General features: G+C 41.2%; 1 protein-coding gene across 2 annotated transcripts in view; it reads left to right on the top strand.

Annotated features, from left to right (window-relative positions):
• Positions 1–24,182, top strand: part of LOC146662578 (vasoactive intestinal polypeptide receptor 2-like) — a 48,726-nt gene extending 24,544 nt beyond the window's left edge. The window contains exons 5-14 of one of the 2 annotated variants that reach the window (XM_085419279.1): positions 10,642–10,739; positions 13,211–13,349; positions 14,433–14,583; positions 16,341–16,401; positions 16,634–16,703; positions 19,904–19,995; positions 20,431–20,569; positions 21,272–21,313; positions 21,414–21,504; positions 22,819–24,182. In XM_085419279.1, the coding sequence (XP_085275405.1) occupies positions 10,642–10,739; positions 13,211–13,349; positions 14,433–14,583; positions 16,341–16,401; positions 16,634–16,703; positions 19,904–19,995; positions 20,431–20,569; positions 21,272–21,313; positions 21,414–21,504; positions 22,819–22,871 (936 nt within the window). In that variant the 3' untranslated portion in view covers positions 22,872–24,182. Of the gene's footprint in view, positions 1–10,641; positions 10,740–13,210; positions 13,350–14,432; positions 14,584–16,340; positions 16,402–16,633; positions 16,704–19,903; positions 19,996–20,430; positions 20,570–21,271; positions 21,314–21,413 lie in introns of both variants that reach the window. The other variant, XM_085419278.1, reaches the window with a different exon arrangement.
• Positions 24,183–26,552: the final 2,370 nt, after the last annotated feature.

Raw genomic sequence — 26,552 nt, 5'->3', positions numbered from 1 at the left:
CACTGCGTCCTCTGCCTTGCAGAGAAAAAAGAGGTGTCCTTGTGGGTTGTGTAGTTTTCTGTCACGTGCTGTTGAGTAATCCCAAAGGTCAACAGAGCAGAAATGCTCCTCAGGCCACCAGAAAACATCTGGTACAGCTGTAAACATTGTTTGGATGACTGCTATGAAGCTATAACCGATGTTTATACAACTTGTTTTAAACTTGTTTTAAAGAGAGTTTAAGTGTGGTGATGTACAGTGGGGCAAAAAAGTATTTAGTCAGCCACCGATTGTGCAAGTTCCCCCACTTAAAATGATGACAGAGGTCAGTAATTTGCACCAGAGGTACACTTCAACTGTGAGAGACAGAATGTGAAAAAAAAATCCATGAATCCACATGGTAGGATTTGTAAAGAATTTATTCGTAAATCAGGGTGGAAAATAAGTATTTGGTCAATAACAAAAATACAACTCAATACTTTGTAAAATAACCTTTGTTGGCAATAACAGAGGTCAAACGTTTACTATAGGTCTTTACCAGGTTTGCACACACAGTAGCTGGTATTTTGGCCCATTCCTCCATGCAGATCTTCTCGAGAGCAGTGATGTTTTGGGGCTGTCGCCGAGCAACACGGACTTTCAACTCCCGCCACAGATTTTCTATGGGGTTGAGGTCTGGAGACTGGCTAGGCCACTCCAGGACTTTCAAGTGCTTCTTACGGAGCCACTCCTTTGTTGCCCGGGCGGTGTGTTTTGGATCATTGTCATGTTGGAAGACCCAGCCTCGTTTCATCTTCAAAGTTCTCACTGATGGAAGGAAGTTTTGGCTCAAAATCTCACGATACATGGCCCCATTCATTCTGTCCTTAACACGGATCAGTCGTCCTGTCCCCTTGGCAGAAAAACAGCCCCATAGCATGATGTTTCCACCCCCATGCTTCACAGTAGGTATGGTGTTCTTGGGATGCAACTCAGTATTCTTCGTCCTCCAAACACGACGAGTTGAGTTTATACCAAAAAGTTCTACTTTGGTTTCATCTGACCACATGACATTCTCCCAATCCTCTGCTGTATCATCCATGTGCTCTCTGGCAAACTTCAGACGGGCCTGGACATGCACTGGCTTCAGCAGCGGAACACGTCTGGCACTGCGGGATTTGATTCCCTGCTGTTGTAGTGTGTTACTGATGGTGACCTTTGTTACTTTGGTCCCAGCTCTCTGCAGGTCATTCACCAGGTCCCCCCGTGTGGTTCTGGGATCTTTGCTCACCGTTTTCATGATCATTTTGACCCCACGGGATGAGATCTTGCGTGGAGCCCCAGATCGAGGGAGATTATCAGTGGTCTTGTATGTCTTCCATTTTCTGATGATTACTCCCACAGTTGATTTTTTCACACCAAGCTGCTTGTCTATTGTAGATTCACTCTTCCCAGTCTGGTGCAGGTCTACAATACTTTTCCTGGTGTCCTTCGAAAGCTCTTTGGTCTTGGCCATGGCGGAGTTTGGAGTCTGACTGTTTGAGGCTGTGGACAGGTGTCTTTTATACAGATGATGAGTTCAAACAGGTGCCATTCATACAGGTAACGAGTGGGGGACAGAAAAGCCTCTTACAGAAGACGTTACAGGTCTGTGAGAGCCAGAGATTTTCCTTGTTTGAGGTGACCAAATACTTATTTTCCACCCTAATTTACGAATAAATTCTTTACAAATCCTACCATGTGAATTCATGGATTTTTTTTCACATTCTGTCTCTCACAGTTGAAGTGTACCTCTGGTGCAAATTACTGACCTCTGTCATCATTTTAAGTGGGGGAATTTGCACAATCGGTGGCTGACTAAATACTTTTTTGCCCCACTGTAAATCACAAGACTATGAAGTCACAGTTTAGATTTGTTTTCACCTGCTGGTTGTTCAGGTTTAGGCACTAATCGCTTTGGTTTAAGAGTAAGACTGACTATCCATCCATCCATCCATCCATCCATCGATGGATAGATAGATGATTTAAGTAGCTATTTACTGAAGCTTGATTAATATCGATTTCGTCTCAGGGCACAACCCCTCTTTTGTACCCCGAGGTTTGAATTGCTTTACCGTTTCTGGATGTGAGTTTTTAAAGTGTTTTCTTGCTGGTTTTGAGGCCATTCCAGTGCTCTATGTTTTTGATTCATTTTGGGATGTCCTCTTTTTGATTACTTATCATTCTTATGATATTTTATCAAGTCTCTTGCTGTTTTCACATTTCAGTTTCTAGTAATAAGTTGAAGGTTGTGGATTAACCCTTGTCTGTTATTCTAAGTCATATTTTCCTCCACACTTCCCATGTTTCCCAATTTCCACGTGCCTCCCTCTGACTTGTTTCAAAGACTCAGAAAACGTGTTTTCTTTTGTTTTGCGTGTTAGTTTTGCTTCCTGCCTGTCTCCCCTAATTGTCCTGATTGTCTTCATTTCTTCTGTTGGCCTGTCCCTCTGTATATAAATATTTGTCTTTGTCACAGTGGCTGCAGTACTTTCCTGTCTGCAGCTGAGCACCCTGCATACCATGTTGTTATGCCGTACGTTAGGATGCTCTCTATGGTGGCTCTGTAAAATGTCACCAGCAGCCTCTCCTCCAGGTTGTTCCTCCTGAGCACTCTCAGAAAGTGGAGACGCTGCTGGGCCTTTTTAACCACTGCTGTAGTATTTGCAGTCCAGGAGAGGTCATCAGATATCTGCACGCCCAGAAACCTCATGGAGTGTACCCTCTCCACACAGCTCCCGTGAATGTAAAGTGGGGCCGGGTCTGCTCTGCCCTTCCTGAAGTCCAAGATAAGTTCTTTAGTTTTCGTGGTGTTCAGTTGGAGGTTGTTAACTGAACACCACTCAGTCAGTCTGTTGACCTCATCTCTGTAGTCCGACTCATCCCCCCTTGAGATGAGTCCAACCACTGTGGTGTCATCCGCGAACTTTATGATGGTGTTTGAGAGATGGGTAGGGGAGCAGTCGGATGTGTAGAGCGTAAACAGGAGGGGACTCAAAACACATCCTTGTGGAGACCCGGTGCTGAGTGTGATGGTGCTGGACCGGTGGGGGCCGAGTCTGACAGACTGTGGTCTATTTGTCAGGAAGTCCTTGATCCAGAGGCAGATGGGGGTGGAGAGTCCCAGGTGAGACAGTTTCTGGACCAGGATCTCCGGGATGATATGATTGAATGCTGAGCTGAAGTCCAGAAAGAGCATTCTCACATAGCTTCCTCGGTGCTCCAGGTGACTCAGCGCAGTGTGGAGCGCTATGGTGATAGCGCCCTCGGTGGAACGATTTGTCCTGTAGGCAAATTGGTGGGGGTCCAGAGTGGGAGGCAGACTGGCCCTGATGTGCTGACAGACCAGTCTCTCAAAGCACTTCATCACTACAGGCGTAAGTGCAACAGGCCTGTAGTCATTTGGGCTGGCCACAGCTGTCTTCTTGGCGATGGGGATGATGGTGGAGGTTTTGAGGCAGGGCGGGACGGTGTTTGATGACAAGGAAAGGTTGAAGATTTTAGTGAAGACTCCGGTCAGTTCGTCAGCACATGCTCTGAGAACCTTTCCATGTATTCCATCAGGACCTGCCGCCTTCCTGGGATTCACTGACCTTAGAACACACCTCACTTGGTGCTCCCTAAGTGTTAGTGTGCCAGTGCTGGGGGCGGGTGGAAGTGGTGTGGCAGCTGAGGGCTTGGTCGTCTCAAAGCGGGCGAAGAAACGGTTTAGATCCTCAGCCAGTGAGGCATCAGTCCTAGATGTTGCCTGGTTATTGCTTCTGTAGTTGGTAATGTGATTGATCCCCTGCCACATTTTTCTGGGGTCGTTGTCAGCAAAGTGATCTTCAATCCTCCTCCTATAGGCAGCCTTAGCTTTCCTGATGCCTCTACTCAGGTCTGCCCTGGCCGCCCTATACGCAGCCCTGTCCCCTGACTTGAAGGCAGTGTTGCGGCTTTTTAGGAGGGATTGCACTTCGCTATTCATCCAGGGTTTTTGATTTGGAAACACCCTGACCCTTTTGTTGACGGTGACATTGTCAACACAGTTCCTGATGTACGAGAGTACAGTGTCCGTGTACTCCTGGAGGTTGTGGCTGGAGAATAAATCCCATACAGTTGTTGAGAAGCAGTCCTGCAGTTGAGAAAGGGCTCCTTCAGGCCAGGTTTTTATTGTCTTTGTCTGGGGCTTTGTTTTTCTCAGCAGGGGGGTGTAGGTGGGGGTGAGGGACATGCAGAGGTGGTCAGATCCAGCCAGGTGGGGGAGGGGTGTCGCTCTGAAAGCATGCCTGATGTTTGAATAGACATGGTCCAAAGTGTGTTCTCCTCTCGTAGCAAAGTCCACAAACTGGACAAATTTAGGAAGCACAGTCTTTAGGCACGCTTTGTTAAAGTCGCCGGCGACAATAAAAACCCCATCGGGGTGGGCAAGCTGTTGTTTGTTAATGGTGTTGAGCAAGAGGCTGAGAGCCGTGCTAACGTTAGCATCCGGCGGTATATAAACAGCTATCACAATAACTACTGTAAACTCCCTCGGGATGTAAAAAGGTCTGCACGAGACTGCCAGAACCTCCAAATCAGGAGAACAGTGTGTGTGAATGATCCTGCTGTTACAACACCACTCGTTATGCACGTAAACACATAGCCCCCCTCCTCTGCTTTTACCTGAGTTGCTGTTTCTGTCATGCCGGTGTAGCGTGCGGCCTGCTAACTCGACTGCAGCGTCGGGAATCAGCGGGTGAAGCCACGTCTCCGTAATAAGAATAATGCTGCAGTTACGTGCAAAGCTTGTGTTGGCTATCTGTAGCTCCAATTCGTCAAGTTTGTGGGTGATGGATCTGGCGTTCGATAGGAAAAGGCTCGGAAGTGCTGGCCGGTGTGGATGTTTGCGTAGCCTAGCGTCTGAGCCCGACCGGCATCCCCTCTTCTGCTTTCTTTCCCTCCGTCGCCTTCTACGCTTGCTGGGCGGGCAGACCATCCACGGTGACCCTGGCGGTCTCGCTATCTCCACCAGGATGTTGTGTGTTCGCTGATAGTCGCCAGAAACAGACAAACTATATTTAAAACCTAGGTCAATTAGGTTCTGGCGACTGTAAGAGATGGCGGCGTTGCAAACATTCAAAAATATCCACATTAAAAGTAAAAATGAGCACCAAACTGGAGAGCTAAGAGCCGCTGCACCCGTGCGCGCCGCCATCTTGGCATTAGTCTCTGATTTGATGAGTAAGAGCCACCATGTTGCTTCCTGTTGAAAGCGTGTTCTTCCTCACTACTGTCACTAAGGGCTGTTCTGATACTCTGTAATATTGTACCGTCTTTAATTTACTATACAATAGTCCCTTGAGCTGATGGTTGTTGACACCTCGTGCTACATAAATAAACCTAAAATGAATTTGAACTTGATAGTTATGTTGAAGTTATCTGGGCGCTGTTCCAGATCTTTCTGTCTCACTTTAACCTCCAGAGATAAACCACAAGCGCACATTCACACACAGACATGGACAGTTGGCTTAATTGTGATCCTGTCCAGAGCTTCAGGTGTAGCTTTTTGCTTTTTAGTAAAGCTTTTCTTCGTGTCCTGTGGGAGAGATGAAGGTTTTCCATCTGGAAAACATTCTGTTGAAGCCAGACGACACCACTGGCACTGAGCTCACACCGACTGCAGCGACATTCATAGCATACAGGTGACAAAACGACGGCCTTCATCCTTGTCTGGACGTCTCAGCGTTAAACCCGCGGTTTTAAGTTTGTATTAGTCCATCCTTCTTCTGGGTTTTCATTGGCTTCTGTATACATTGCTTAGTCAGTATTTAGTTTTCTGTTAATAATACTATTTGTTAACCTTGTGTGTATGAGCCTTGTTATTTGTGACTTCAGTTCTTAGCTTTAGTTTCTGATGACTTTAGGTTTATATTTAGTGACATTACCAGTGTTTCCATTCAGTTCCTTCTAACAGTCTCATCTTTGTCTTCATGTGTTTCAAAGTAGCTTTGTGTTTCCTAGTTCTGTGGTTTCTAGTATTTCTTGAAAGTCTCCTGCCTTCAATCTCTTTTTTTGGACTTTTGGATTCAACACCATCAACAGTTGAGCCTATGTTCACTTCTGTCTCCTGCATCCTGCATTTGGGCTCCAAGCAATCCACAATCCTGTGTGTGACAGCAGTCCACGGCACACAGACTTTTATACAACTTAACCTGAGGAGTCGCTCTCTTCAGGCGTGTGGAAAAAATGTTAGTTTAACTCACATCCACACTGGTTTCACTTATCCATGCTAATGATTTCTTTTTAGAAAATTAGGGTTCTTGTCTTGAGTGCAATCACAGAAAAGGATCAATTATTTCCTTCAGACTTGGTTGTTTCCAGTTTTCAGTTGCAGTTAGATTTAGGCTTGGTTAGATTTGGGAAACAAAACTTCTTGAACTGGTTTTCCCAACGGGCTTTAGAAAGCTTGTGCACCACAGTGGCTTTCCGATAGAAGGAATTGGAGACAATGAAACCTCTCCTTTGACCATTCCTTCTTCTTGAGTTAAAACAACATGAATGATCAGTTGCAGGGACGACCTTGGAGCACTGACATTTTCATGATGTTGTTGGAACAACACCAACACGGTGATATCATTTCATATTTAATGTGGTGGCTCTGAGAGCCCAGTGACAGGGGAAGAAGAAAAACAACAGTTCTGTGATATAGATTTGTTTTATGACTTTTTCTTCTGTTTGTAATTTATGTGCCTTAAATATTGCATAATGCTTTGTGCCTCAGACAAAGAGAGAATCTTACATATGAAACATCTCACTGGTGGAGCTAATAAATGACCCAGACTATTGTCTGTAAGAAATCAGAAGCCAAATATGTGTGGAAACAGAGTTTTAATCTGAGCAACGAGGTGTAATTTATAAGCTCATCGTGCATTTTTCTTTTTGGAATTAAAAAATAACTTCTGACCAGAGGAGTCTGTGCACTGATTTCCTCTTAAAATGCAGCAATTAGATGGAAAAATAACACAAATATAGTAAAAAAATAAAAGCCTTAAAATTGAGTTATGTTCAGCAATCAACACAAAGCTGCCAGGGTTCAAAACAGACTTTGAGATGAGAAACATTTCACTGCTCAAAGTCTGCATCATGGTTTCACTTTGTCAAAGAGCATGCATCCTGTTTCTGTCATGAAAGTGAAGAACGCTCATCTTTGCGACCAAAGACATTATTCACACAGAACAACTTCTCCAACTTTATTTATCTGCCAGATTAAAAACGAGGGAATGGCAACATAATTATGATTTGTATCATATGCAGCTTACTGAGAATTCATTACTGTCTGGTGATATAACTGTACTTAGGTCCATCATAAAGACTCAGTCCTGATTTTAAGATGTGAGTAAGCTGTATGTCATTAGCTGTTGAAATAGTTTTCATACCTTTATGAAACCTTTATTACTTGGTAGTGTTTTGTGAGTGCAGTTGAGAGCCTTGTCTTTGATCAATGCTTTTTTATTTAAATACATCATTTAGAAATTATTTTTAAAAGCAAACAACTAATTGAGCTAACTGAGATTTAACAGGAATATTTTTAGCCTAAAATGAACAGGGCAGGGGTCTCTGTCCTGCAGTTTTGATTTAACTTCCTAGAACCTGTTGTCCACATTTGTGGACATCACATTTTGGGTTGTCTAGACCAAAATACTAAATTTTGCTCTACAAAGGCCTGATGTCCACTTACAAGGACATTATACAGCCACTGTTCTATTGAATTTTAAAGGAATATCCTTATATGTGCATCTCATTTTTGTCAGAAACAAAAATCAGGGAAAACAAATGTGGCAATTCTTTGTTTTTACATTCATCAGGTCCCAATTTGCCCAAATATCAAAGAGAAATTAAAAATGCATGCCATGAAAGAGTTGGGGTCTTAGGAGATTAAAACTCTACAGGAGCAGAAGTCCTGTAGATTTAATCTGTAACCATGGCCATGAAGATACCCAGCCTTAAGTTCAGCATTGTTTTAATCCTCCAGTGTCAGACAGGACGCAGAAATGGAGAGTGAATGAGCCAGAGTTTATGGATGGAGACGATGCATTTGGACATAGAAGGCAGTGCGGCTGCAGCAGACCAGAGCCAGCAGGTCATCAGCTCCCAGCCAGAAGGCCTGAGAATCGTGCTGAGGAATGAGACACCGATGCCAGGCTGCGACCGTCTGTGTATGCTCAGATATTTGTCTCTGTGTGCGAATATTTACAGTGGACAGACAGGGACCGAAACTCTAAAAGTAGAAACGCCACAATGGAAAAAGTCTCACGCGTTCATATATTTTATCTGCGTCACCTCAAAGCCTGCAGAACAGTTTCACTAAAATGTAAATACTGAACATTACAAAGACATTTAAGCTCTATTTTAGGAGTCATTAGACTGAAGTACATTATCACAATAGTTCAAATATGAATGACCATCGATTATCAAGATGATCCAAATAAGTTAGTGAACAAACTTTATCAGAATGATGGAAAATCTCTGGACTACAGATTGAAAAAATTTGGGGGGAGGACGTGATAGATCATTAGGCGGTGAATGTTGTGTGAAAAACAACAAGCGAGTATGTAAGAAAAATGAAAGATAAGAAATAAGAGGAAATGGAAAGAGTGAGTGATTGCCAAAGATAAAAGAGACAAATTGATAAAAAAAAATTTAAAAAGAAGAACAGAGAGAACATGAAAGTCTCCAAAAATGGAAATCGTGAAAAATACAAATGTTTCAAAATGACAACTTCCACTTACGTCCCGTACTTCAGGAAATCCATCTATGTGAGGACTTTAGACCTTAAAGAGGAGACATTTTCTCTGTTTTGCCTGAAACCCCGTCCTCCGGGTGCTGTTAGCCACATTTCCTGCATAACTAGCATGTTTTGTCAGTGATTTATGTTTGTCTTACCTACATACTGGGTTTGTAGACCCAGTGTATGTCACAGTACTTCAATAAACACACCAACACACCAAAACAGGACATGGAGTTGTTTAATGGCATCAGGTAAAAACTACAACTGACTGGCTTGTAGACCTGATCAAGACAACCTGCTGAAGTTCAAACCGAGCATGACAATGGAGAAGGAAGGTGAATTAAGTGACTTTGGCTGTAACATGGATGTTGGTGCCAGATGGGCTGGTCGTCTATTTCAGAAGCTGCTGATCTAATGGGATTTTCCCACACAACCATCTCTGTGGACCTTTTTCTCATAAAGGAGAAAATATCCAGTGAGTGAAAGTTTTCTGGGCAAAGATGATGCATTCATGTCAGAGGTCAGAGAAGAAAGGCCCGACTTCTTTGTGCTGATCGGACGGCAACAGTTACAGTCAAGATATGCAGAAAAGCATCTCTGAAGACAGATTAATCCAACAGATTGAACCTTGAAGCAGCAGCAGAGGAGCACATCGGGTACCACTCCTCTCAGCTAAGAACGGGAAGCTGAGGTTAGAATTTACACAGGTTCAGAGAAATTGTACAATTGTAAGGCAGTCCAGGCATCTGATTTGGATGCGTCCTGGGTGCCACTTCCAGGAAGAGAGAAAGGAGCTGCTGGATATATAAATATATCTCAGCTGACTTGGGAATGACTGAGTGAGGGAGTTCTGGGTTTCTCTACTGTCAGTGGTAGAAGATGGATGGATGGATGAATGGATGGATGGAGAAGGGTGTCCACCCTCAGCATTGTGAAGCGATGTTAACCTAAAGAGGTCAGTGAGTATATTTTATATAGGCTAGATGTAGATGTGCAATGTGTATATCTGGTTAATTGCCAGATGGTGTGTCAGAGGTGGAGAATGTTGTTTATACATGATGAGATAGCAACGAACGCCAGGCACTGACAAACCCACACATTGCGAGCAGCATTAATGCTCTGCGGGTGTGTGTTGGCCAGAGTCAGAGGAGAGGTTTGAACTGTTTTGAGAAGGAACAGATCCTCATTCTTATCTGGACCCTCCCCTTATTGTGAAAGAGCATCTCCACTCTGGACAAAGAAGCAGTGGGCAGAATGAGTTCCGTGTTTCATCAGTGTATCATCACCGCTTCGTGGTGTGGGAAAAATTTCCTGGACAGTTATTTCTCACACCACGATTTTCCTCCTCTGTGATCAGACTGTATTTATAAAAGGAAATACCCTTGTGCAAGTTATGAAATCCTCAGTGGCCGTTTATCCTTTTTCGGTCGAACTATTTTGGGATTTTACAGGGGACTAGAGAGTTCTTCTTTACTTATTCACTATAAAACTCAAAACATCAGAATCACAAGTACAATAAAAGTCAATATCTGTCCCTGCAGTTACAGCCTACATACGTGTACTGGACCTCTATGCGTACCTTTATGTGGACCAAAGGAGTAAAAGGTGCATATTTGTACAACTTCTTCTAAATTTAGAGGTGCCTAGAAAAGAAAGCAATAGATTCATGGCAGAAGAATAGGACACACATTTATTTTAATTAATTTTACTCAGCAGTCATTAAGGCAAAGAATGTCGTTAAAATCTACATGAACATTTGAGGTGCTCACAGGATCCACTGTTACACTCAGGATGGGGACCCAGCTGTGCTTCACAATCGATGTGACAGCAGCTCCATTATTTATGATTCGATAAGCAGGAAAATAATAATAATTCTGTTTTGTGTATGTCTGCAGCTGGTCTTCTACAAGGCGGTGCAGATTCTGTCCAATCTGGGCCACAGCCTGTCAATCATCACTCTGCTAACCAGCACCATCATCATCTGTTTGTTCAGGTAAAAACACTCACTGACCACAGCTCACAGAAGCACTGTTTCAGTTTAATTCATGGTGACCAGAATTACAAGTCATCTCAAGGCACTGTATACTATAAAGACAAACAACACTGACAGAACATTAGTGACCACATAGTCAGAGAAAAAAAATCCCCATAACAGGGACAAAAGCACATGTTCAGAGACCACAGCGCTGTCACCACTTGTTTGATGAATGGGAAAGTGGAGGAAAGAGAAGCATAAAGGAAGCTGTGGAGTCACAGACAACCAGGAAGTGCAAATATTGAGCTGTGTAGAGTTTCGTCTGATGCAGTAAAAGTAGAAATAAAAACTATGAAAGCACCTCATTACACACAAAACTTTATTATTGTCCAAAATTCAAAAGTAAAATGCTTCTGCTGCAGATGTTTAAGATGAACTCAGTTTAAGTGTTCTCATATAAATATGTAATAATATTAAATATTTAATAAAACAGCTATTAAAAAGCTACTGTTAAAAAACATCTCCTGTAACTACAAAAAATTTGTTCTTTTTCCATCTAAAGTACAGATCTTATCTGATCCTAGAACACTGAAAGCAGAGCCGCAGACGACTTGTCTAGTGTCCTGATCACCCATCAAAGACGAGACATAATCCCCAATATGCATGTTCAAACAACCAGAAAAAGCAGCTGTGCTCTCAGTTTGCCCAGCTGCAGGCGCTGATGACAGGACACAAACACACCCATTAATTTGACTCTCAGTCAAGCAGACTAAAGCAGATCAATCCTACTTTAAGATACTTTAGTCCAATTTGATTTTAATCAATGTCTATTTTTAGATTTCACTGGACAAGCATTGATTGCCTTGCTTGTCCTGATGGTGCCATTAACTTCATCAAGGCATTTACTCAGGGCATAACATGTTCCATCACAGTAACCCTGCACAATAGTATTTTTACCTCTTCGTAAAGTCGCCCTGAGAGGTCAAATGGACACCAGCAAATTAAAAAATGCTGCAAAAGCACACAAAACACAACTAAAGCTGAATGAAGCAAAATGGAAGTAGGAAAAAAAAGCTAAAACTAAGAAGCAACTGATAGTATTGGATGCTTCTCTTGGCGGTCAAAGGGTGCATTAGAGGGGCTTTTATTCTTCGCCTCAGGAAGAAAGCGTGTGTTAGGCAGACTTGCTGAAACAAGCGAACAGGTTGGAGAGGCACAGAGAGGACAGAGAACACAAACGCAGTGGTGGCATCTAAGGACATGCTGTGGAAGAGTGGAGACAGGAGAAGTTGTCGCTGCTTCGTGGAAAGTCCCACAGCTGCCTGAGCCTGTGGCAGCATAACTAAGAGATAATTCATGGTCACCCGACCCAGCTTTAACTATAACTAACTATAACTAGAAGCTAAAACTTCTACAAATTGTTGCCTTTGGATGTCATGATTTATAATGTTGTGTGCACATGGACGGATTCAAATTTTCTTACTTACCTAAAAGACAAAGTAAAAGTAACAAAGACAAGGGCGATGCTTTTGAGCTTAACAAGGACACTGCTGGAAACATCCACAGGGGTGATGGTGGAACAACCTAAAATAAACATCTCTTATATGTAAATGAGGCTTCTTATGAAGGACAAACAAAGGTGCCTCACACTTTTTCTATTAATACAATAACCCTGAAAAGTCTGCAGAAACTGTCTTTCTCTTTTTAAACATAAAAATATGGTGACGAATGTAAAAAAAACCCATGAAACTTCCCTTATGTAATTTTGAAATAGGTTTGTAAAGTTAATGATAATGACTAATCTAACATCTCAGTTTAAATTCCCTGAAACACTGAAAGTTGGTATGTGAAGAAATCAGAAACAGATGATTTTGTCTTCAGTTTTACATCATAGCTCCAGATTTCTATTCTTAGACGCTGCCAGAGTGACTTTGCACGATTCGTAGTCTCATGCTGGGCCCTCGTGCAGCCCCTCGGGTCATCTTTTTAAAGAAAACAAATACAGGGTTTGGAGAGCACGTTTCTTTAGAAAACTCACATTTACTACACCAGCAGACTGCAATCAGAGTTTGGGGTCATGGCTCTGACCTCTTCAGTCTTCTCACATATGTTGAATGAATCATTTTTGTTCTTCTAAAGTGCGGAAATCCTGAAAAAAACGTGAGGTGTAAAGTCAGGCAGGGTCCAGCGCTGAAGGCAAAGTTATCAGTCTTGTTGTGCAAATATCCTGAAAAGTCAAGATAATTTGAACAAATGATGTATTCAGAATCGGGTTATATAACACATTTTTATTTATATACTCTTAACACTTCCGAACATACGGAGCATGATAACAGTTTGTAGAGATGTGCGAAGCTCAGTCTGGATGGACTCCAGCTGCTCACTCGGCCGCTATCAACATGTTTAGATACCGCATCCTTCAGTCAATTCACACCCAGACACTCTGTAAACACACTTCTCTATGTTTGCGTGTGTGTGCGTGTTTACAGGAGACTCCACTGCATGAGGAACTACATCCATCTGAACTTGTTCGTGTCGTTCATCCTGCGCGCCGTCGCAGTGCTCGTCAAAGACACCCTGCTCTTCTCGTATGGTGAAACCACAGACTGCAGCCAACAGCCCTCGCTGGTAGCCTTTCACGCATGAAAACACACACACATTTTTTACTTCACCGTTAAACACATTTACTATATGTACAAAAACCTTTAGATGAACCTTAATTAAAGTAGAAACGGGAGGAGTCTGTATTGGTGATACCAACGTTCACCTTTAAAAAACTTTCTGGGCTCTTCCAAGCATCTTGGAGATGAGCACTTTATGAGGCCATCTGTTGCAGGACTCTTGTAGCTGAACTGAATGTTTGGTTTTTTATGACTCTGGCTAAATGTTTGGACTCTTTGTCATGCAGAAGCATGAATTTGGAACCAGTTAGACGCCTTCCTGATGTTGTTTTTGTGTGTGTGTGATGGATAAGAATCTAATCTATCTAAATGTTTTGCACGGCACTGAGGGTCCTTAGGCAGATGGCTATAAATGACCTCAGAGTGAAGCATTGGAAACCATTCACATAAAGAAGCAGCTTTAGTTTAGAAAACTGTGGGTGGCTTGCAAAGTTTACCTCTATATCTGCATTTTTTCCAACATGTCCACACATGCTGAAGAGAGTTTTCAAATTTGCATTTCTAGCACCGTTAATCCAGGAGTCATGGGTTGGATATACAGTCCTGTGCAAAAGACATCACTCATTTCTTCTTCCAAAAAGCCAGACTTGTAATTTATAAAGTGGTCTTGAGCAATAGTTCTCCAGCTTTGAATGTTCTACCATGTGGATCACCGTTCATGGAGCGGTTAAAAACAAATGTCTTTCAGTTCTGAGAAAAGTAAATTAGTAAATTCATTGGAAACAAGCGCAGATTTTTTTAATACACTGGCTCAACTGCACATTTACACAAAACATTTGAGAAATCTTTTCACAGTGTAAAAACAGTCACCCTAATGCCAGTCATCAAGGTTCACAATGAAGTTGGTGATTCTTCTAATTCTTTGTGAAAATGTATTTCTATGTGGTCAAATTATAATATTACATACAGAACGTTACTATGCAAACTATAGAATGGATGTAACAAAGCATGTTGCTGTGTGTGTGTGTGTGTGTGTGTGTGTGTGTGTGTGTGTGTGTGTGTGTGTGTGTGTGTGTGTGCGTGTGTGTAGGTGGGCTGTAAGGCCAGCCTGATCTTCTTCCAGTACTTCATCTTAGCTAACTTCTTCTGGCTGCTGGTTGAAGGTCTTTACCTTCACACGCTGCTGCTCGTCCTCCCCACCTACTCCTTCCGCCTCTCCATCTACATGCTCATCGGCTGGGGTAGGTTGAACCACAATGAGAGCACCGTAACTTTATGTTGTCTTTACAGTCTTATTGGCCTGGTCTTATGTGTAACCACTGATAATGTTCCTATCACCAAGTTAATGTCTTAAAACCCACTGAAACATCTGACGATCATGCATTAAAAACACTTTATTAAAACTGAATAGAAACCAAAGACAATGTAAGACAGTCTAAAGATGATTAAAAAAAACGAATAATAATGGAAACCTCAGACTCCTGGTGAAAGTTTAGAGCACTTGTATTGTGGACTTAGTTTGGTTTCTGCGCAGAGAAAGTTTAGAGTTATCTGACATGAGTGCAGTGAAGTAGAAACAGTCCATTAACATCACTCAGCTAACAAAGTGGTCGAACCATCAGGGAGCTGAGCTACTTGGAACTTTCTCTTTCTTACAAAGTTTCACATACTATGCAATCCAGTGAAAAACTAATTACATCCATGATTTAGTGACTTTTAAAACCTTCTTTATCAGCAATAGCTTGAAGTAATACCTTTTTGAATGGCTTTATCAGTCTCTTACATTGCTGTGGAGAAATTCTGGCACTCTTCTTTAAAATATTACCTCGGTTCATTGAGATTTGCAGGCATTTGTTTATACACAGCTCTCTTAACGTCCTCCCGCAGTGTTTCAGTCAGGGTGAGGTTGGACTTGCTCATAATATTTTGTCCCAACATTTTTTTCACATTTACCATCTGCTGGCCAAAATCTGAACTATTTCCAAACAAAGCGCAGTCTCTCTCTCTAGAGACGAATTGAGTTGTGAAATTTGTTCCATCATTACCACTCGGTTGAATTAATCCTGTGCTAAACTGACCCCTGAAACCGTTGAAGATTAACCTTATGCTTTAATATGTTTTTGACACGGATGGCTTTTGTTAAGCAATCTACTTAATGTACAGTAACTGGGCTAATTGTTCCTTTTAACCTTTATGTGCACATAAAATGAGACTAGCTGACCTGCCCAAGCTTAGCTGTTGGCAAGTCAGTGCTAAACAATGTACAAATGACCTCTTCACAATGAGCAAACACACTTCTCTGCTACATAATGTCTGCCACTACCCACACAGCACATATAGGTCAGCAATACATCACTGCGCTCTTTGGGATTCATGCTAGGTTAAATTTATCACAGGAGGTGTTGATGCAAAGCAGATCGAGCCCTTAAGAAAATCCCTGCAGAGAATTAAGCTCCGTACGAATGAGGCTGCGAGAGGTCAGGAAGACCAGAAAAGTTTATGACAATAACAATTCATTCAATGTTCCCTGGTTGCAGTTAGCGTGCTATTAACCCTGCAGTTTAAAAAAATCAATTATATTGATAAATTTAGAAATTTCATAGACAGCCCTGTTGTAGCACCCCTTTAGTGTGAGCCTCTGCAAAACACAGTGCCAGCACTCAGACAACCAGCAGACAGTGCGTCACGCTGCTGAAGTGAGCTGGTGTATTCAGGGAAAGTCCGGGCAGTAAACACTCTCCTGGCCTCTGCGTTCGCTCTCTTCCATTCTGTCTCAGCTGCTGCCTTCTGACACCTTCCTTCCACTATCCATCTCCACTTTACCAACAGTTCCTCCCCAATGCATCACCGTTCAGCCCCAGATGTTTAATGTGTGTGTGTAGACGTCATATTTCCTTTGTGGCACTTTGTGAGGATGTTCTGTGCCTGCCAGATAGAGAACCTAAACAGATCCTCTTCTCCTCCATATCTACCTTCCTCTCTACTCTCTGGTTCTCAGGAATCCCTCTTGTGTTCATCGTGGCATGGATCATTTGTAGGATATACATGGAGGACATGGGGTGAGTCTGCAAGTGTTTAAACATTGTTTTCACAAACTGTGTCAAGGTCAGTGCAAAAATCAAACGTTACAAACTTGCAGGCGGCACATTATGCTTATCCTTAATTTCCACCACATGCATGCAGTTGCATTGGTTGAAGCTTATATCAAAAATAATGCATCTTTGATTTCATTTAACCATCTCTAGGTCAGGAAATATTACAAATCTCACTGACTTATTTACTCACTTCCAGGTGTTGGGAGATGAACAACACCCCCATACCAAACAGAGTGATCAACTGGCCCATCATGGCATCTATCATTGTGAGTTTTGTCCCAGGATAACCTTGCATACATCAGACAGAGTTTTTTCATGAATTAAAAAAGCACTTCTTAAATGTTTTTTCGGCATCCTGGACACAATCCTTATTAGTTATAAACAGTATAAAGAATTGACCTGAGTAAAAGTGAGTGGATCTGTGGTCAGGATGATTGTACACACAGCCCATTATGCCCCACCAGTGGGTATAACACAGTCTAAATTAATAGGTCAAGTCTGTTTCGTCTGTTTTTTGTTGTTGTTGTTGTTTTTAGTCATTAATCTGCAATTTGAACTGAAATCCATTTTCATTTTCACCTGCTTTGTCCTTGTTTTCATTTTCTCATTTTATTTTGCTTTCTTCTACTAAAATATAAAACATTGGATCATTATTTTTATTTTACAAATAAATATTCACCATATTAAAAATGATGCACTATTACAGAGCCTGCACAGCCACACATTGGTTTTTAGAGTCACACACTTACTGGACACATCGTTTAAGTGCTCCTGTTCAACTGATGCTAAATGGAAACATGCCATGCAACATTCAGATGGCAGGATTTGGCATTAATGACATGAAAACATGGATCCTGCTTTTTATCAAAGGTTCAGGCTGTTGCTGGTGGTCTAATGATGGCAAGAATGTTAGCTTCACTCACTTGGTACAAACTCAGCATCATTTAAAAACTACAAAAGTATTGCTGCTGATCTGTTTTTGGTCAGCAGCAATACTCAGTACTTTTCTAGGGAAGATGTTATATACAAATAACGAATGACTATAGCATTCACATCTTTATAAACCATACCAGAGTCAATCTGCACAATGAGTCCTTTTAATTTTGAAGCTTTAACACACATAGATGGTTATACTTTAACTCTTGGACTGAACCAGAGCACTTTGTACTGTAGTTTTTATTTTGGTAATAGAGTTTGCTAAAGTACTCACAGATAATGTTTCTTTTTAACATACTGTTTATTGTTGGGTTTCCAGGAGAAATGTTTAAGGATCAAAACTAGTTGATGAGGTTTAGCAAAAGATCACAGATTGGGATAAAATATTCTGATTATGTCAAAAGTGTCACAGCCAGAGTGATCTAAAACAAACAAGCAGTGCAGGCATAAATCATCCTTCCCATTGAAATCCGTTAGTTTCAGAGTTGCAAAGTTACTCCAGCAACATTCATTTCCATACGCAGCATACTAAAAAATTACAGTGTGACATATTTTATCGCTATTTTTGGATTTTCTGTGAGACTTGGCCTCAGATGGTGGATCTCTTTATTTACACTGGAAATCTCAGACACAATTATATCCTCTGATACAGACATTCATAAAAAAAAGGCTGCTCAGTCATTGAGAAAACATCTGCAAACAGATAAGTTTTAGATAAAATTCAATCAGTCAGCAGTCGATTTCAAAACATGCGAACCAGCAGATAATCCATCAGAGCTGTCATGCTGAACTTTTCTATTTTTACTATTTTTACTTGTTGCAACAGTGAAGCTCTGCTTGATCCGTTGTGAGCGAACTGCTTACTGCTTGTTTTTGCGAAGCTCTATGTAACTGACGTTGTACGATTCGATTGTTGAGCATTTTGCAATAATGTGTGCTCTAATATGTGCTTTGTGCCATCAAGTTTCCATTTATATTTGGCTATAACTACGATTTATAGATGTCTTCTAAATATATGAAATGCAAGCAGTTGTAAAGTTATTGTTCTGAAAACGCATTCATCTGTAAGGACATGGTCTCTGAATGTGTACTTGTGTATGTTGGTACATGACTGGGCAGGTTTTGGAGCGTAGCTTTCTCGTGAACTGCTTGTTCAAACAGTATGACTGAGTGATGGAAGTCACTTAACACAGAAAACCAGAGAAAATACACTTAAAATTAGGGGAATGCATATACAAAAAATACACCTCTGAGTGATGTTTTGTAAAAATATTTGCAACATGTCAAAAGCTTGTTTGAGGATTCAGATTTGGTTATATGGTCGAAGTTAGAGTTTTTATAATGCAGCATTATTTGAACACGCCTCCCTTGCTGGCCTTTGGTCCCACTGTGGCTAATGATCCAGCTAAGCACAGCTATTAGCTGCACTTGTTTTCATTTCGGCACCTCTCAGTTTTTGTAACCTGGTTGGCTGGTTTCTTATTCTTGAAAAAGTATTTTTTAAGTATCATCATCATATATGTCACATAAACACATGTATGTGGGTGTGAGCCCCTCCACTTACACTCATAGTGAAGAAGGCAGCTGATTTTTATCAACATATGGGAACTGCTCTTCAAAATGAATTGAAACCCAGCTAAGGCCTTTGTGTGTAGTGTTTAGATGTTCTTCCTGTGCCCGTGTTTGGTGCTGGGGCTTCCTCTCGTAGTTCAAAGACATCAAAGGTTAAAGTGCTGATGTTAAAATGGCCATGGACGTGAGATACATAAAGTCCTTAAAGTTTGCACTCTAAAGAGCTTTGAGTGGTTAGTAAAGCACTCTGTAAATGCAAGTACATCACATTTCACTTACTCAGGTCCCCAGCAAAAAACCACCAAGTGTGGAGTGGACTGTATGAAGGGTTGTTGAGCTTTACAGTGGACGAGTATCTCGTCACTTGGCTCTGTGAGGGGAGCAGAAGACTGACAGATGGACTCGGGCCATGTCTGCAGTGATGTGAACACTATACTGGTCCGTTGTGGTAAAGAGAGAGCTGAGCGTAAAAGCGAAGCTGTCAATTTACTGGTCGTTCTACATCCCTGCCTTCAGCTGTGGTGACCTAAAGTGACAGGGTGAGGAATTCAGTTATTTAGAGGGACAGATTAGAGCTGCTACTCCTCCACATTCAATGGAGGTGGCGTGGGGATATCTAAGATTATGACCTGAGTGAGGAGGCCCTGAAGTAGACCCAGGACATGCAGGGGAGATTATGGCTCCCAGTTGGCCTTGAAATGCTTTGGTGTTCCTCAAGATGAGCTGGAGGAGGTAGCTGGGTGGAGGAAGGTCTGCGTTTCTCTGCCTAGGCAAACTTATCCAGACAGCCTGGGTAAATGTGAGAAGATGGATGGATGGAGTTCGGAAACACAACTGTACAGTCAGTTTTTGGACTCTTTGCTCCTGGACAGACAAATTTCATAGAAATTTGTTTCTAACCTTTCTACACTTTTCGCTAATATGACTCCTCTTTCTTTCTGCCGTGTTTCTCTACAAGATCAATTTCATCCTGTTCATCAGCATCATCCGCATCCTGGTGCAGAAACTGCGCAGCTGTGATGTGGGCGGAAACGATCAATGCCAATACAAGTACGTCAAGGAACTGAGGAGTCATATTTTTACCTCCGAGCTCTCGCTGATTAGATTCATATGCATTTAAGAGGGCTTCCTGATAATGTGGTGACGAAAGCAGCAGTCATATCAAATCTCCTCGACACATTAGACAGGAACCATTATCACATTATCAGCTAACTGTGTTTAAACTTGGACATCTTAGAATCAATCTTCCTGCCTGTTTCTGCTTCTCAATCTGGAAACAAATGATTTTGATTATTCTTTCTTTACCAAACAAATAATAGCCATTCCTTCCTCATTGCAACTCTCCTTTTTAATATCCAGAATAAACAATTTTTCTGCACTGTTGAGAAAAAGTGAAAGAAAGAGATTTCCCACTGATGGTCTCGCAGATAAGTTTTAGTCTAAATGTATTGTGTGCATTGAGTGAGTATTATGTGTGTTTATCAGGCGCCTGGCTAAGTCCACACTCCTGCTGATCCCTCTGTTTGGGGTGTATTACGTGGTGTTTTTCTACCTGATGGAACCGGAAAATGAAAACGTGAAGCAAGTGAAGATCTTCTTCGATCTCGGCCTCGGATCATTCCAGGTACTATAAGACATTTAAAAACATAAAATTCCTAAATAAAATGATTTGCCTTTTTTGCTCTGGTAGGAAAATGACTGTAGTGGAAGATAAAAATGTCATCAAGTTAAGACCCAGCAAAGGAGAGAACCACATCAAGAATTTTGACCCTTACAAGATAGTCATGTATGATTGGGAGCTGTAGTAAGAAAAATAAACATTGCATGTTCTTTTTTTAGCTCATTGACTGTGTCCTAGTTTAATGTCCGGCTCTGTGTCTGCACACAGTCTCCATTCTTTCCCCACATCCTTGACTCTTCTCTGCGGTCTTCCTCTTTTCCTCCTGCCGGGCAGCTTCTGTCCAACATATCCACCATCTCACCTCAGCCTTGCCTCTCTAACTTTGTCCCCAAAGACTCAGCCTGAGCTGTCACTCTGATGTGCTCATTTCTTGTGCTGTCCCAACAAACCAGTCATTTAAAGTTGCCTCCACACTTCTGCCTTCCTTTCTCTCTCACTGCCTCTAATAAAGGTAGAAAGAAAAGAGGAAGACAATGCAGGAGATTGATGAGTGTAGTGAATGAGGACATGCAGTGGGTTGGTGTGACAGATGAGGATGCTCGGGATAGGTGGTGACCCTTAAAGGCAGCATCCTTTAGTATTAATATAGCCTTGTTTCTGACACGTTGGCACTGATCTGTTATGGTGGTATTTGTTTCCTTTTAGGGTCTAATTGTAGCGGTTCTCTACTGTTTCCTCAACAGTGAGGTGAGCCTATGCATGTGTTCTTCGTAACATAATTTACAAGATTTTTTAATATATAATATATTTAATATAATTCTACTTCTTCTTTTTTTTGCACATAAAGGTTCAGAGTGAGCTGAGGAGGACATGGAAGTGTTTTTCTGTAAAGCGCTGCGTGGGACAGGACTTCAGGCTCCACAGCGTGAACCAAAATGGTACAGAAAGCTCGACCCAGTGTTCTAGAAACTCCCGAGCCCAATCCATCCTGCAGACTGAGATCACCGGGCTGTGATCTGCGACACAAACAGCCTGTTTTGTTAAAGACTTTGAGAACGGGCGCTCATGTTCGGTCAGTGTGGAGGAATTATACTTAACCTCGCTTTTATAGACATATTGCCTGATGCTGCAGGGACTGAACTTGTGGCTTGCAAACGTTTTTGAGGTGAAAGACTTCGTTTTGGACCGTCAAACCTCCGGAGATTTTTTTTTTTTTTTTCCACATCGGCGTGAGATTTCACAATGATCTTTAACATTTTTAAACACATAACGGATGAAACAGTGCCTCCTATAATGTTTCCAGAACAACAAATTCATTTTTATAATTATTCTCCACATCCAAAGAATGACTAACTGACTTGAAAAAATAGTTTTCAAATAGTTAATGCACAAATTAAGACTTACATAAAAATGCTAAATCCATATTGGAGAAAGTAACCATACAGTTTATATACCTGAAGGTAGATGTATACAGAAATATTCATATTTTATGTTTAGTTTTGTAGGGCTGATCTAGTTCTTCCTTTCATATAAGCTTTTCTTTTTTTAACTGATATGCAGAGTATGTTTGGTTAATAAGGTTCATCCATACCTGCTGATTAGTGCTAAGTAAAAAAAGAATCCACCTCATAATAAAAAAGCCGTACCTATATTTATATGGCTGAGTTATCTACAGTTGTACAGTTGATATGAAGGAAGAAATTAATTATAGAGACCAAACGTGTTGTTCATATCAGGCTGTAAACATGCTTATATGTGCCGTGAAGTTGGGCATTTTAGCATGGCAGGCTATGGGGATGTGGAGCCAGCCTCACGTGGCCAGTAGAGGAACTGCAGTTTTTGGTGCAGTTTTTCAGCTCTGTTGGTTGCTACTGTGACGTAGTAGATGTTGCAAATTATGTTGCAAATATGCTTATAGGTAAGCATATTTATTCCTGCTTTTCAGTTCGGTCATCTCACAGGCTGTTCAGCTCATTAATATTGTAAGTTAAGACTCACTGTCCAAGAAAAGATTCAGGAAATATGCAAGGGAAAGTTTTTGTTTAAAAATCTATTTATGTTTTTTTTTTAACGAAAACAAAGCTGAAAAAATAAAAAATAAAACCAAATAACGGCAGCTCAAATCCCCGACCTCTCACTTTGAAGCCCCACTGAGCTAACTGATTCAGACACTGAGCTGATTATTGACATGGGAAGCAGAGACCACTACTGTATGTGGAAACAATGTCAACATCTGTCTGTTTTTGGTGCAGATGGGCTACTGCAGCAGAAGAAGACCATACCCGATGGCTCTCCTGTCAGCTAAGAGCAGGACACTGAGGCTATATTTCACACGGGTTCACCAAACGTGGACAACAGAAGATTGGAAAAATGTTGCCTGATCTGATGAATCTCGATTTCTGCTGCCACGTTTGGATGGTAGGGACAAAATTTGGTATACATATGAAAGGATGGATCCATCCTTTCTTAGATCGGTTCAGGCTGGTGAGCACATCCCTTCGTGACCACGGTGTACCCATTTTCTGATCGCTGCTTCCAGCAGGATAATCTCAACCTGGATTCTTGAACATGACAATGAGGTCACTGCACTTAAATCGGCTCCACAGTCACCAGATATCAATCCAGTAGAGAACCTTTGGGATGTAGTGGAACAGGAAATTGGTAGTGGATGTGAAGCCCACAAAACTGGAGTGACTATGTGATGCTATCATGTTAATATGATCCTAAACCTTAAAAGAAAGCACAGGAGGTTCAATCAGGTACTAAGAAGGGGTTATTATTAGTGTTAGGAGCAGGGTAAGTTACCACAGTGATGTAGCCACGTAAACAGAGATCCACCTTCACCTCCAGACTTTAAGCTCAACATACTGCAGCCTTCTGATCTATTACTGTAATTTCACTTTGCAGTACACCCCTCTGTTTTGACTGGCAAGATATCATTGGTGTTTCCTGGGTAACTGTAGCTCTTGTCACTCTTCATTTTTTCATGTTTTGAATGCATTTGATAACAATGTGTGTTTAAGTTGGTACCAAATTCAGGGCTCAACAAAAACGGCTGTCTGAACAGCACGTTATCGTCAGTAATTTCACTATGATCCTCTTGAAGTTCAGTTTTTTCCTGAAAGTCTATCATGGATCATTGCTGTTTTACATGTAATTTAATAAGGCCTACCACACCTGTTAAATGTATTGTTTTTTCAGTAACTCCATTTACTTTCCCTTATCACGTCAGCAGGGAATGAACGTGATAGCATTCAATTTGAGATAAAATTAGAATACAGATACTTCACTTTAAGGGTGATCAGTGTTTCCCACACACAGAATGTTCTCATCCAAACGAACTCACTGTAACAGAGTTTTATCAGCGCCTTGAGGTGACAGTTTGGATTTGGCACTATACAAATAAAATGGATTTGATTTGAATTAAAGCCAAAAACCATGCTTGCCTTGTACATAGACTGTTTTGTATTATTTTTCTTTCTTTTTTATACAGTGGAGAGTATATCGCTGGCTGATTGTAAAATGTAGAGAAAGACATAGTTGTTAAATTTGTAAGCTTTTGATCACAACTGTAAACCTGTGATTCCATATGCTTAATCCATAAAAGCTTTTTTTATCATGGAAATGAAGCTCTGTTTGTTCAATCACACAAACTGAATCCTTTTAAATGTTTTTTCTTCCACATTTGCAGATATTTTCTCATCTTATGTTTATGTTTCTGTGAAGTAGCATAACATAAGCAGCATGAAAGGTGATAGTAAGACAGCATCTGCAGACAGTTCAACTTTCTTTTAAGTGTCCTTTATTTTCTGGCGTCGCCTTTCAGCAATTATCTCACAAAAACGTCAGAAGCTGTGAGTCAAAATCTCACCTGCTTTATATAAATTCCACGCACACCTGGATCTCATTAACCTCTACCATTGGGAAAACAGGGTAGACTAAATAACACAGTCTAGACAAAGAAACAGGAATAAAATCATTTTTCCACTTAACAAACTCATTCACCCAACTAAACAGTTTGAAAAGTCACTCTTCACCTAATCTGACTCATGAGTTATTTTAAATGAAATAAACAATTTTACACAAAATAAACACCCCTTCATTTGGTTACACCCAATTGACATGATCAGTGACATCATATCCTATAAAATCAGGAAGTACTGGGGCGGCCCTTCCCACATACCTGTTTTACACATAGGACCTGCTCAAAGGAACACACAATGGTAAGTATAACCAAACTACATAAACAAATGAAAGATTCAAATCAATTAATGATGAAGTGACATTTAGCTTTAAGTACATTTGCACAGATGACATAAATATAACCAATGCTACCACAAACAGACCCGGGATAGTATGTAGAGCCAAGGTTACATGTGCTGTGTTTACATTAAAGCATTATGATAGACTATAGGATAACAGAACACAGAATAACAATATACGCAAATGGCAAATGAATTCTTTGTCACAGTTTCCAGCGGGCACAGTTAAAGGCATCAGTTCGCATCAGACCTGTGAGGTCAAAGGTCAGAGGTCAGTGAGGGTATATTGCTTCACTATTTAACAGAAAAAAACCAACCTGTGTTATTGTTGCCGCTCTTTACTTTTCCTGTGTTTACTTTAGATTGTGACGCATTTGAGCAGAATGGAGTTACACAATTATGAGCCGGACAGAGTCAAAGAAAGCGAAACTGATAACTGGGAAATGTGACTGGTAGGTTCAGATGTCTCATGAAAGCCTTAAAAAATACAGCTCCAAAAAAAGAAAGAAAGAAAGGAACACTCAATTATTATGGCATAACCAAAGTCAGTTAAACCTCAGGGAGATCAGTCTGTTCACTTAGGAAACATAAACCACTGCAAAGCCAGTTCAGCTGCTTTGCTGAAAGTGAAAGTAACAACAGATGCAACAGGACAACAGCCAAACCCCCCAAAAAGAAAATGATTTAGGAGGCAGTGACCACAGACTATTGCTCCCTCCTCATCCCTCCCGACTGATACGTCTCTAGTTTTCCTTTTTTGCTACTGTTGTTAGTAACAGGAGACGCTAGCTGCAGCTCATTGACATTGCACAGACAGTCCAGCTTGTCCAGGATGTCACAGTCTCAAGAGTGTGGAGGACATACCAGGATGTGGGCTTTAGCATGGCTGTTGAAGGGCATCGTCCAGCACCATCATTGGTCTCTGCATCTTTGTGCAGAAGGAATGGAAGATAGTGTAAAAGCACAATATGCTTTTTTTTTATTCTTGATTTTGTGCCAAGTCATCAAATAAATCTTAATTACGAAAAATTATAACAGCTCAGCCCTGCCTAACTTTGAACCTGTGTCATGTACCGATACATATCACACATCCTCACATGTGAGGACCCTCACTGATATGCTCTGCAGTTACTACACAGCCCTGCCTAACTTTATCCTCACCAAAGTCTCAACCTGAACCTTTAAACAGCTGTTTGGGGACTGCTGGGTGAAACAGGGGGAATGTGCTCACTCTACTGGGCTAAAACTTAATTTAAGATACAAGGATGAAAGGAGCCCCTTCGCTTCACATGATCTTTTCTTTTTGTTCCACTGAGAAACTCCCATCTGCTTTTCCATCTGTGCTACCCGCCCTCTTTTCATCCTCCAGTCACTGTTCCTCTCATCTTACCTGCAGTCAAGCTGAAGACGTGAACCTCGAATCAGGTATGTGGTGATACAAATACAGACACATACACAAACTAGGACATGAGTAAAGTTAAGCTTCAACTTTAACTTAGGATTTCCTAATTCCTCAGCTCTAAAATGTTTTTTAATTAGATTTTAAAGGAAATAAGAAATGTTTAAGGGGTTTAAATCAAAAGGCATCCACCTTGGAGCTCAAGTTGCCAACATGAGCACAGAGAGACAATGATGCTGGTAACTATTGGAAGTTCAATTGACAATATAAAACCCAAAGATATACAAGGGATAGAAGAATCTAAAGATAATTTGGGAAGAAAAAT

Source organism: Rhamphochromis longiceps, linkage group LG9 (genome assembly GCF_057381845.1).
Source record: "Rhamphochromis longiceps isolate RC_006_pf linkage group LG9, R_longiceps_female_GT1.1, whole genome shotgun sequence".
NCBI classification, from domain to species: Eukaryota; Metazoa; Chordata; class Actinopteri; order Cichliformes; family Cichlidae; genus Rhamphochromis; species Rhamphochromis longiceps.
Note: the sequence above shows the minus strand (reverse complement) of the source record. Positions and strands in the feature narration are given on the sequence as shown.